Consider the following 12,088-nt stretch of genomic DNA (forward strand, 5'->3'; position numbering starts at 1 on the left):
GAGAGGGCTGTCGGAGCCGGTGATGTGTGAGTGCCCTAGAGCAGGCCACGTGGGACAGCGAGCAGGATTGGGCTCCACTTGGGCCTCTCCCTAAGGACCTCCTGATGGGTCAGGCACTTCAGCAGACAGAGGCTGCAAGCAGACTGCTGGATGCCCAGGTGTTGCAAGAGGCCTCCTGAGTAAGCAATAGAGACCCTTCTGTCTGGAGTCATGGGAATTGTTACAAGGGAAAGGGCCCTGCAGGAAAAATAATTCTTTTGTCTGAGTTTGGGATCTAGAGGGTCTCTTAGAACTGTCCATTACCTAAGAGTGAGCAGAAAATTCTTGCTGGAATTTTCACCCAGGGGCTGGGGAATATTGCAGCCACTCAACACAGTTGTGGCCGTGCAGCCAACAAAGAGGTATCTGAATACATCACAAATGACATTTGCCCAACATATTAGATACACTTTACACCCCCAAGGATCGGGGTTGATAGAAAGTTAGCAAAGGGAGTTTCTCAGAGGAATCCCATACCACATTTCATTTAAACAGGCTGAGTTTTAGCAGTAACTCACGTGTACTGCTTCCTTCCGTAAAACTAGAAGACCAGGTTTTACACATTATGCCATGTGCTCCTCAGAGTATTGGGGCAGATTTACAGCATCCTGATTCTGTCATCCCCAAGTCTCTTTCTGCCCCAGCTCCCTCCGCCCTCCACTCTCCACCCATGGGCTGACAGGGGGGTCCTTCTAGTTTGAGGTGAAGGAAGGGCGAATGGGTAACGATCTAGAGGCACAATTAGATGGCTGTGTAGATTCAGTACAGGAAACGGATGGTGGCATCCACAACTTCCTTGAGAAACAAAGGGAAGGCTTCCGGCCCCCTGAGAAGACGTGGAGCACACTGAGTGTCTTGGGAAGGGGTTGATAAATCTTCCTCTTCGTGTCTTTTTCTAGCTCCTCCCTGGAATCTCCCAGCACCCAGGGCTGTTTGTTTAGCTGCGTTTTCCTTTGAGGCTAAGGGACTTTTCCCTCCTGAAGCAAGTCCAACAACTGCAGCCTGGGCTTGGGGAATCGGAGGGGAAAGTAAGCTTTGGTCCATCAGACAGGCAGATGGACAGCGGTGAGTGAGCTCAGGACATTCGTACAAATGGCCACTTGCACTCACCAAGGTGCAGGAGAAACACTGCGAGTTGGCACTGCCACGTGAGATTATAAAGTGGAATGTCAGAAACATTAAAGATATGCGTAAAGAATGTCTTTCTCTCAAATGTCAGACTTGCAACAAGTTGGGATTTCCTTTGCTGTGTCAGTGCTTTTTCTTGTTTCTTTTTCCTGGGAGCTAAAGATGATCCTTTAGCACCAGATTTTCCCATCTTCCTCTAAAGGCAATCTGTTAGACCCCTCCCTGCCTCCAAGTGCTGAGGTGACTTTTACCTGCATTTGACTGACCCATGAAGAGTCTTTGCCAGGAAAGGAAGAACAGAGAGAGGGATGAATGAGGGTTCAAGTAGGAGCTACACACATTATTGAGCTCTAAGAAGTTGAGAAAAATGGAGGAAAAGAATAAATAAAATGAGAAGGGAATGAGCATCTGTGTCCATTTTCTCCCCTAGTGCACCTTTGAGCATCGAGTAGTTAGCATGGGGCTCTGGCCAGAGGCTTCTCTGAATTCCAGCTCCCCCTGCCACTATGACTGTGGGCCAGTCACTTCAATCTCTCTGTGCCTTTGTTGTTGCATCAGTAAAATGCTAAAAATAATATTTCCCATAGAGTTGTTGTGAGCTAATTTCATAAGTGGTTTTAAAGGGTGCCTGTTGCATAGTTGGTGTTATATATTTATTAGCTACTGTTATTTCCTCATTTCCTAGTAATTTCTTGGATCTGTAGAGATGTGAGGTGGGAAAAGATAATGTGAAGAAAAATCAGGTCCAACCCCCAATGGGTTGTGACATGTAGCAATACTGAACACAACTACATTTATTTTTCCGTCCAAATTTTTTTTTGGATAGCATTAGAGAGTTGGTTACAATAATGTTGATGAGAACTTGAATTTTTTCACCCACTTATTCATGCATCTGTGATTGTTTATTTATTTGAGTTAGGGCACAAGGCAATCAATTTACAAAACTGTAGAGAGCAGAGAATTTTCCCCTTAAGGAATCTACAGTCATTTGGTTAATAGTACAAACCATTAACATCTAATCAGAATTATTATATTTGAACTATTCTGTTAAATCCCCATAAATCAAAGCAATCATAAATAAATGGTCTAGGAAAAATATTTCGTGAAAAAATTCAGTTTCTATACTATAAGATTGATATCTCTGCGTCTCTACCAATACCTTCCTTTGAAATTACCTGTCATTTTTCCTTCTGTGTGAATAGGGGCTCCTTGTTTCAAGCTTAGACTGAACACTTTCACCTCAGGTCATTCAATCAACATCTAATGAACGCCTGCTATGACCTGAACACTTGGAGTCTATGTTGGGCAAAAACAGTTTATAGATTATAAATTATATGGATACTGATCATAATTTTCAATTTCATTTTTGATGTTTTTTTAAACCCACATGTTATGCCTCTTCATTTGCCATCTGGGATTTACTGAGATGTATGAAGCATGTAGTCACTTTTCAAAATAAGGAATCTACTAGAGGACACATTTTCTTCTGAATATTTAAAAAATCATTTCACTGCAAGGACAATAATGCATATTGGACTTGGTTCTTCTCATGGGCGCAAAAAAGGCTCATGTGTTCAAGGTTGTTGAGCTGCTAGCAACATTCTATCAGGCCTCCCTGTATACTGCACAGAGGCCACTGATGGATGTACTTGATGGTAACTGAAGATGCCCAATGACTGGAAATGTATAGGATAATCTTGTGCTGTGAAAAGAGAACTTATTCTTTGATCTGAATCAGCCACTTACTCCTCTGGGCCACAATTTTCTCATGGTAAAAATTGGAAGTTTTTTATGGCAAAAATAAATGAAATGACCTTCAAGGTTCTCCCATCCCTAAATTACTAGGATTCTAAATGAGTCCCCCCCTATGGGGCCACTGGCCACACGTGGCTCCTGAACACTTGATTCATGGCTGGTAGAACTGAGATGTGCTGTAAGTAAAAAATACTCACCAGATTCTCAGTTAGTACCAAAAAGCATAAAATATGTTGGATATATTGGGCTAAAAATATGATTAAAATGAACTTCACCCATTTTTGTAGTGTGGTTATAGAAAACGTATAACTGCATTTGCATTATTAACATTGGGCAGCACCACTCTACACCTTCAAAACAAAGGGATCAAAACCTATCTTTAAGGACTTTAAATGTTTAATGGCGAGTGTTTCAATATTGTGGTCCTTATGCCTCTCAAAGTCAAGTTAAAATACTTATCTACCCAAAATGAATAAACCTTGCATGCACAGATATTTATCACCAAGTTCCTCTTGAGATTGCTTTCTCTCCAGGTCCTGTGAGAGTCCTATGATTACAACACTCAACGGTCAGCCCCTATGGTTTTGCCTCAAGTAGATCATAACAGATGATCAGGAAATACACCAAAATGTTAAGAATGATTATTTCTGGGTAATGGGGTGCTGAGTGATTTTGGAATTTTTTAAATTCTTTTCTTCATCTTTCAATCTTTTAACAATGAAGACCATTATGCTTCTTCATTAGAAAAGTGCATACCTTTGAATTTCAGCATGAATGGTTTATAAATTGTATAAACATGGCAAATGTGTAAAAAAGAGGACATTTAAAAGGAAATACCCTAAAATACTTTAATCTGCTTTTCTATATTTCCAAACTTTCTATATATAGTGAATTGGTTATTTCTATCCAGGGAGGAAATACACCTTATTTAAAACTTACACTATCCATCCCCCCTTTTAACCTTTAACCTATGTAAATCTGCAGGCTGGCTTTCTCAGAACGCCTGAAGCTATCTCTACTGTATTAAAGTGATGAGTAAATACTTCAGATTTTTTGCTTCAATCTTCAATATTTTTACAACTATCATCAAACAGAACAGTATTGAGTTAAGAGTTTATGCATGAGTTGGGAAAGAAACCCCCAACGGTATTTTAATATGCCACATGCACAGGGGCTTAGGTTGTACTGGGAAAATGCCCTTCTAATTGGGTGTCATTTACATCTGAGTCTTGTGGTAGCAAGGGAGAGCGCTTTCCTGTGTGCAGTCCAGACCAGTACACCCCCCCCCCCACACGCACGCACATACACGCACGCACAGGCGTGAGGGGGGTTGTGCCCTATCTCAGTCCCACTGAGCATCCCCAACAGCTGCTTTTCTCACCTGCCCTCCATTCTTGAGGCCAGACCCACCGCCCTACCTGCTGCAGAGCTGGCATCAGTGTGCGGGCAGGTAGGACAGAGCCAGGTGTGCTGTCTGCCCTGCTGGATCTGCAAGAGCCGGGCTTCTAAAGGCCTATCAGGTATAATTGTTTAACCTGGCAATTTTTTTGGTCTTCCTGAGGGAATGTTTTTTTTTTCCAGCTCCTACAAGGCAACAGCCCTCTTGAATACAGCACTACTGAGCACAGGACTTACTGTTAGTAGAAAAGATAACTTCTCCCTCCTGCGGGGTGGGGTCTGTATCCTGGACCACCTGCAAGGCTCCCACAGTCCGAACAGCAGGGTCCAAAGTGACTGAACTTTCATTTACAGTCGTGTCGCTTGCACCTGTGATCTGGTTGGTTGGTGGGCCTCCCAGAGATCCCTCGTAGTCGGTGGGCAAGTCGTCCATGCAGTCGGCATTGGGCTGACAGGAGCAGAAAAGAATCTGTTCTCAGTGTATGTCATCAAGTTAGAGGCAAAATGTCTGCAGACTAGATATTTTGTCCTGATGGAAAACCAAGTTCTTTACTGCTTTCTTCCTGAACCATTTTATTTTAAAAATGTTCACATGTAATGAACAGAAAAACATTTTCCAAAATTTCCTTTCCAAAGATCCCATTTTGATCTACATACAAGGTTTTAATCCCAGGAATAGCAATATAATTACATAAGACCCATGCATTATTTACAAATACTGATGACATGAGAGGGGGATATAGAATTGTGAATTATTCAACACACACACACACACACACACACACAGACACACACACACACACACACACACACACACACACACATACTACAAGGTGAGGCTATTTTTTGTTGTTAGACATAATCCAAAAACCTGCGATTGAAAAAAAGCCCTATTTATTTAACATACAATTGAGCTAAATGAAAATCTTAGAATCATGACACTAGGGTAAGGCCATGGAGTGTAACTACCCATCATTGCAGGACTCTTCCCCCCAGTATCCACTTGTACAACATAGAAACGGGAGCTCTCTGCTTTGCAAGGCAGCCTGCGTTGCTCAGCTTTGCTAGACTATTCCATTATTGGGGAACGTGGCAAGTTTTATTTGTTGGTTTTAGTTCTGCTGTTTAAAGTGATATTGAATATATATATATCTCTTTCACAAGCAGCTTTTAAAATGACTTTCAATTGCTATACATTCACCCAAACTCATAAGAAAGGTGGTGTTGGAGAAAGATGGGCTTGAGAAATCCTAAGATAGCTATTAATTATTATTACTTTTGCTCTGTTCTGAACATCAATATTGTCTTGAACGATGATGATTAAGTGGTTTTGCACCCTAATGGATAAAGAACAAGGTGTGCAGGCGGGAATTCTGGGTTGACAATGATTATGTTGTGTTAAAAGTTCATTAAAAGAGAAAATCTATAGCTCAAGGACTCATTGGGAGCAAAAAGCAAAAAACTCAAAGTACTGGACTCTTGCCCTAAGTTTCTGCTATTAAACCAGTCTTCTGACTACCAACCTGTGCTTCCAGCAGCTGGAAATCTCCATCACTCCACAAACCCTCAAATTCAGCTCATTCCCTTTTTTTCTGTATTCTCTCTCTCTCTTTTTGCTTCTTTGTCTTTGTTGGAAGTGAATCAAGTCATTGAAACTCAAGTTGTTGAAAGTCAATTCACTGAATGACTTAACTGCCAAACTCACTGATTGAGACACTGATCATGAGCAATTATGCTATGAACATTTCTCATCCGATTACTGGTCTCCTAATCTCCCTATAGTTTCCTCCCAGTACATCTCATTCTCCACTTTCTCAACAGAGCACTCTTTTAAAAATACACAGATATGGCCCTAACTGGTTTGGCTCAGTGGATAGAGCATCGGCCTGTGGCCTGAAAGATCCCAGGTTTGATTCCTGTCAAGGGCATGTACCTTGGTTGCAGACAACATCTCCAGTAGGGGGTGTGCAGGAGGCAGCTGATCGATGTTTCTCTCTCATTGATCTTTCTAACTCTCTATCCCTCTCCCTTCCTCTCTGTAAAAAAATCAATAAAATACATTAAAAAAAAAACACAAAAATAAAACACAGATATGATTCTTCTTTTCTCCTAAAGAATTAATTACAACCTTAGTGTGGCAACACAGGCATGCTATAGCCTTGGCTAGCCTACTCTTCTGGCCTCACCTCCAGCCTTTGGAAACACACCGAACACCATATATTCCCTATCTCAGAGCTTGAGCTAATGCTGTTCCTCCGCTCAGCGTGACATCTGCCCCAATCATCCAACTCCCCTTTCCCACCCCAAGATCTCAAACTAACCCTCCTGGGGAACTCCTAATCACCCCTCAATTCCAAGTCCAAATGTCACCTTTTCTAAGTAGTGTTCCCTCCCAGGTAGCCATCCTCAGTACTATAACACCTTATTCTTACTTCTCCCACGCTGTTATGGGTCACTGCACTTTCTCACTCTACTAGTCTGCCTTCTTAAAATTCCAGTTTTATTAAGATATAGTTAACATGTAATACTGCATTGTAATATTGTATTAATTTAAGGTGTACACGTAATGATTTGGTATATGTATATATTGCCAAATGAGCACCACAATCAGTTTCATTAACATCCATCACCTCACCTAGTTACATTTTTTCTTGTGATGAGAACTTTTAAGAGCAACTGTCTTAGCAACTTCCAAATATACAAAACAGTATTGTTAACTAAAGTCACCATGTTGTACACCCTCAGAACTTATTTATCTTATAATTGGATGTTTGTACCTTTTAACCACCTTCACACATTTTGTCCACCTTCCACCACCTGCCTCTGGCAACCACCTGTCTGTTTTCTGTTTCTATGAGTTCAGTTTTGTGGATTCCACATATAAGCGAGACACAAGCCTTTTAAAATAACTCAATTACATTATATTGCTCTTGAATCATCTAGTGCCTGACAATTAGAAAGTGGTCAGAAAATGTCGATTTGAAAATTTTATCCGAGTCTCAGTTTACTGCTCTGAAAACTTGGGAACATTAGAATCTGCCCTACATTGAGAGGATTTGAAAAAATATTTTAAAAACTGACAAATTCTGTTCAAAGGTAAGGTGCACTATTGAAGGGTAGCAGAAAATACCACCCCTCCATATATTGGCATAAGGATTATTTTGAACTGAAATAATTGAGAAGGACCTAAAGACATGCTCTCTGTCCTTCTTCTATGTGCATAAAAGCAGGCTATGCATTTGTAAGTGTGTGCCCCCTCTGTATCAGGAAGGTGAGAACATTCTTATCACCAGTGACTGGGAATTGACTCTGAAATGGATCTGCACAAACAAACCTTACGAACATGACCTATCTGCCCTTAGTTTCCCCAAGACATTTACCGCCTCACAATCTGCTGTTCTAGAAACCCAAAGTTCTTTTCCTTTGTCTTGTTGCTTCTCTAAAATTTCATTGCTCTTTTTTTGAAGATGCTATATAAGCTCAACTTCTAAGCACCTTTTTGTTACTCATCACTCAGCATTCCCATGTGTAGGTGTGGTGCATGTGTTAATAAATGTTGGCTTGATTTTCTCTTGTTAATCTTTTATGAGTCTAATTTACAGAGCCCCAGCAGGAGAACCTAGAAAGGTAGGAAGAAAAATAATTTCTTCCCTTCCCTAATACCATGCAAAGATGCTTCTAAGCAAAACCCATTGTGTGGGGTATCGGGGAGGAAAAGGTTTCCCAGTGAGGATAGTGTGCCATAAGCATCTGAATGCAATCATATATGTGATAACAACTGACATGTTTTTCAAAATGTTGTGTTTGTTTGTCGATATTGTTCCTTTATTTCTTTTCTTTATTTAAAAACATATTTTATCAATTTTGATGTAGGGTGTTTGCCTTTACTTTGTGGACTAGTAAGAACAGTGTTACATCTTTAATGGAGGAAGGAGAGGAAAGAGAAGGACAGAATTAGCTCACTGAGACTGAGTTAGCAGGCATAAATAATTTGGGTTAGATATAATATTGAATACATCAGCCTTACTAACTCTCACATAGATTATATCTGCTCTAAATGGTTCATCAAATAGCAGGTTTTGAAAAGAAACCCAATTTATAATCGTCTAAGAGGAATTATCATCGTAATGTTTAGTAAAAGATGTCAAATATTATCTGAAAGCGAACAAGGTATAGGTATTCAAATTCAGGTTAGCATGGGGAAACTCCTCAAGACAACCAACTGCCAAAGAGTCAGGGATTCGTGAATATACCAGCTACACTGTCTTTGGATGTCATAGGATGTCAAACAGTCATCCTATTCACACCTGGATAACAAGTGATGGGAGAAGGTGCTGGGATATGAAAAGCCCAGTTTATATGGTACATTATAGGCGTATTCACTGAAACCTGCGTTCTCTCATCTTACAGGACACCTAGACCTGACTGAACAGAAAGGAGGCTGAAGCACCATAATGTAGATAAAGAGATGAAAACACTTCTGACAATAAAGGACCCCCCCCCCCTCTCCCCTTTCAGTTCAGTATTCTGTTTCTCCTGATAAAATATAATGAAAAAATATGCCCATCGTAATGGGAATTTCATGAGCCCTGAGCTGTGCTTTTATTCTTTAGTTCATTTTAGAGAAATCCACTTACAAAATAAAAATGTTTCCAGCTCTTAGCTTTCAACTTATATTTACAGTAGGTCCTCGGGTTACGTCGGAGATCCGTTCCTACGGCGCGATGTAATGCGATTTTTGCCCTAAGTCGGAACCCCCCTACATAAGCACCTACGTCACTCACATGGAGCACATACACAGCAGAAATGAAGTGAAACATTAAAAAAATTTAAAAGAAAAATAACAATTCCTGACCTTTACTTGTGGTAAATAAATAATAAGAAACATAAAGCACATATGTACATACGTTGAAATGACGAAACTTTTTTTTTTTTTTATAAATAAATGGGAGATGGCGACGTAACCACGAAACGACATACGTCAAGTCTGACGTAACCCAAGGACTGTCTGTATTTGCCTGCTTTAGCACAGGCAGCCACAAGGATACTCAGTTAAAACAACAGAAACAACCCCCCCCCCCCAAAATCCTGCCACCTGTATTTGGACTAGCTAGTTGATCAGGATTACAACCAAGTCGTTGGTGAGTGGACATTGATCAAAGAGGGATCAGGGTGAATTTCATAAATTATGATTCTGTGACTGGCAGCCTTCAGACTCAGAAGGGCTATGTGCCACAGACATTTACTGAACAATTAGCATACGTAAGGGATACAGAGATGGAGGACCAACAAGCACCAATTACCAGAGAGTGACAGGCGCTTTTTAATTTTCCTTGATTGAGAGGAAATGGAGTATAGGAGTTTAGGAAGATCGTAAAGCTATTCCATAAGTTGTATAAAAAGGATTTTCAGTTAGCTATAGGAAGTGTTTTCTAACTAAGAAGGTTATGAGTTTGGCCAATGACATGGAAAGTTCTAAGAATGGAGTAAAAATTTCATCTCTTTGGCATAATTTAGGCATGGTGCTACTCAGTGATGGAGGATAGAGTGGAAACAACAACCAAAATTTCCCCCAGATCCAGACTTCAGTATCAACCACCAGGACAAAAACAGAGAAGTCTCAGGGAGGCACGGGGGCAGGGCGAGGGGGGAGTCATATGCCTCGGTGCTGCTGAGAAGTAGCGTAATCCACGTGTCTTCCTCATGGAGGATGTTCTGTTCTCTGGGGCGAGCTCGGATGGGTGTCACGTTCCTGTTCGCCTGGCCTTTAAGAATCCTTGGCAAAACCCAAAAGATGCTACCAATGTTTATTTTTCCAGAAGCCAAGCATGCTAAGTAAAATCCTACCCGCGTATAAACCCTGGCCAGAAGGCCCACCTGCTAAAAGTCACAATGCTAAACATTTTGTTAATAAGCCAAATGGCCACCCAATACTTCTCTTTTAAAAACAATGAATAGCTGTATTCTCAACTCATTTACAAGTAGCTTCTGGAGAAGTTGAACCTCCCCAGGAAAAGCCTGGAGTCAAAGTTATTTAGTACAAAATTTGGCTTCATGGTTCTGAAGGAGTATTGGAATCGACCCTTAGGAGCTTTGAAAGTACCCTGAGCAATAGGAGCGAGGCCAAGTGATGTGACGCTCTCTAATTGTGAGTACGTCTTCTAAAGGTGTCAGAGGCCAAGACACACGTACACACATGCAAGCACACATATACATACATTCCCCCCTCCCTTGTAAGAACCAATGCTTGCACTTTTCACACTCCTGAATTTCTAAGTCACTAGCATCTGGTAGAGATGCTGGGTGTTAACTAATGTTTCATGTTCACAGTAATTGATTTTCACCTTGACTACATTATGCATTTACAACCCTGGTCTGAGAATTTAATGCATTGCCTTTCAAAATCTAATTCAAAGATACAGTCACACCAGCTGATTTGTTTCTGGTGCATCAACCGTGAAAACCGGCTCTCAGCTGGCACAGAGGCAGCTGGTCCAGGGGAGAAACTTCAGCCAATGCACAGCCCCCTAAGGCCTCAGGTGTGCCCTCTCCAGCAGAGTCCCTCTGATAGTCCTACAATAATGAGCCCGTCGGCATTAAAGAAAACCTTTGATATCTGACCTGCTCCTTCCTCCTCCAGTGACATCTTGGGACCATTAACATTCTCTTTGTTCTCTGCCATTAGTGAGAAGTGACAACAGGGAGGTTGCAGTACCGTGCAGGGGAGGGGGAGGCCGGTTTCTGCATCCTGCTTGTCTAGCTCCTTCTAGCCAGTGCCTGTGTTTTTCTGACATCGCTCTGTGCAGCCCTCGGATTGGGTGGCCTGGCTGGCTTCCTGCCCTCACATGGCAGCTGCTGTCTCACCAACCACCAGTCTGTGGGCTTCACTTGCCATGGGCCTGGGAAAGTCTTTCCCTGGAGTGTCAAGCCAGCCAGCTGGTGGGATTCTCTTTGCACTGGCAGAGAGATTTGATTTTATACAACCTATAATGGAGGCACCAGCTGGAGGGTCACACTAGAATGAAGTGGTTCTGGCTCTGGTGTCCTGCTCGCTCAAGGTCTCCACCGATCTGAGTTCAGCAGCGGCTCTGAGCCAGGGTCCCAGCAGCTGTTCTCCCCGCCCAGTGTGGGGAAGAGCCCGTTTCCTCTGAAAGCTAGGGGACTGGGGCACGATCAGACAATGTGGCCTGCAGACCTCTGTGATGACAGCGCAGGGGCCACGACACAAGAGGAAATCAATGCACAACTGGCCCATGGGGCGTCTGCTGGGGTCCCGCCTGCATTTACTCACTGCAGCCTGGAGGAGAAGCTGCACAAGCAGCACCTGGACTCGCAGACACAGACAATGGACACGGGGAGAAGGCCAAGTGTTTTCAGACATGGGCATTCCCTTTGGGCCTCATCGGATGATGCCCAGGCTATGGGGTTGAGGGGACAGAGGAAAGCCAGGTGTGACGTGTTCTCCCTGCTCCGGGGGTAATGCAGAAAGACAGACATGACGAGGCTGTAGGCTGTGCTGTGCTTACCGGGATCCCTAGGGCTTTAAGAATGTTCATCTTGCACATGGGGCAGGTACGATGGTCTAGGAGCCAGGGGTCAACACAGGACTTGTGGAAAAGATGCCTGCAATGAGAACCATACAGCTTAGAGCGGCGGCAACTGCAGAGACTCCCTAGTCCAGTAGGGCCCAGATGCTTCTCCAAAGTCACTCAGCTGCTCAGTAGCAGAGCCAGGACTCGAACCTCCGTCTCCTAACACCTGGACCAAT

The 12,088-nt window shown here is 42.5% G+C and overlaps 1 protein-coding gene across 2 annotated transcripts in view; it reads right to left on the reverse strand.

Moving 5' to 3' along the window:
* RNF150 (ring finger protein 150) overlaps positions 1 to 12,088 on the reverse strand; it is a 160,271-nt gene that overhangs the window by 31,152 nt on the left and 117,031 nt on the right. Inside the window, exons 5-6 of one of the 2 annotated variants that reach the window (XM_036312863.1) lie at positions 11,847 to 11,943; positions 4,558 to 4,768 (exon numbers count right to left, since the gene is read on the reverse strand). In XM_036312863.1, coding sequence (XP_036168756.1) covers positions 4,558 to 4,768; positions 11,847 to 11,943 — 308 coding nt within the window. The remainder of the gene's footprint in view (positions 1 to 4,557; positions 4,769 to 11,846; positions 11,944 to 12,088) is intronic. The other variant, XM_036312864.1, reaches the window with a different exon arrangement.

Source organism: Myotis myotis, unplaced genomic scaffold (genome assembly GCF_014108235.1).
Source record: "Myotis myotis isolate mMyoMyo1 unplaced genomic scaffold, mMyoMyo1.p scaffold_m19_p_6, whole genome shotgun sequence".
In the NCBI taxonomy this organism is placed as follows: Eukaryota; Metazoa; Chordata; class Mammalia; order Chiroptera; family Vespertilionidae; genus Myotis; species Myotis myotis.